At 51.2% G+C, this 998-nt stretch overlaps 1 protein-coding gene across 1 annotated transcript in view; it reads right to left on the reverse strand.

The window, feature by feature from the left end:
* LOC108804153 (zinc finger protein OZF-like) overlaps positions 1-883 on the reverse strand; it is a gene marked incomplete at its 5' end in the record, with an annotated part of 2,371 nt that extends 1,488 nt beyond the window's left edge. The window contains one exon of the mRNA XM_018575913.1: positions 742-883. Within this exon, the coding sequence (XP_018431415.1) occupies positions 742-883 (142 nt within the window). The remainder of the gene's footprint in view (positions 1-741) is intronic.
* Positions 884-998: the final 115 nt, after the last annotated feature.

The following is a 998-nucleotide window of genomic DNA, read 5'->3' on the forward strand; positions in this document are numbered from 1 at the left end:
TTGGGGGGGGGGGGGGGGGTCCCCTGGCAAAGCACCATGCCCCCATGCTGAGGTTGTGGGGGTCTGCTGGCAGTTGGGCTTATCTGAATATGGGAGCCCCCTGTTGATAAGGCCCTTGTCCTCAACAACATGGGCCAAGCACCCTCCCCATGTTGAAGGCATGTGACCTGGTATGGTGAGGGGGCCGCACGGTCAACCCCCCCTTTCTTGCTCTGCCAGGCTGCTGCTTGTTTCTAGGGTCTGGTAAGGGATTTTGGGGGGGATCTCGTGGATTATTTTTTTACATGGAGTCCCCGGAAAATTCCTACCAGAGGAAGGTGCTGTGACTAGGGGACGAGAAGGGAGGAATGGAGGAGAGTCCAGGGACAAGTATTCCAGAGATGTCCTGCATATGACCCACCTGTGCTGATCTCTGTAGGCGTGTCCTCCTCTATGGACGCCCTCATCAGCCCGGCCTCCTCCGTATATCGCTGATCATCCCTCACATACGTCTCTTCTACTTCACCCTCAACTTTCATCTTCATCAGATCTTCACCCTAAACCAACAGAACGGCAGAAAGTCTCATCTGTGACATAGAAGTATTTATGATGTGACATCACATAGAAGATCTCATCTTGTAGAGTCCACACGTCATCTCCACATGTCAGAGCGTTCCCGCCCCTCAACTCCACCCACCTGATCATGGAGGGGGATGGTGAGATCTTCCTGGGTGGGGTCCCGGGAATACAGAGGACGGGGACATCTCTCTGGTGGGTTCCTGTTTTTAGGTGGTTCCATCATATGCTTGTGTCCTTCAGAAAGCTCCTCCATCACCCCGTACTCCTCATCCTCCTCTTTACACTCTTCCTTAACAACAATATTATAATCCCCGAGGTTTCCATTCTGAATATAAAATAAGACATTCATTGTAACAAAAAACACTTGTGTATAAATCTTAGCTGCCAATAGTTGTCCATCACCTACCTGATCATGGTGGGGGATGGTGAGATGTTCCTGG

The sequence above is a fragment of the Nanorana parkeri genome, unplaced genomic scaffold, assembly GCF_000935625.1.
Source record: "Nanorana parkeri isolate BGI_ZX_2015 unplaced genomic scaffold, ASM93562v1 scaffold5515, whole genome shotgun sequence".
Lineage (NCBI taxonomy): Eukaryota > Metazoa > Chordata > Amphibia > Anura > Dicroglossidae > Nanorana > Nanorana parkeri.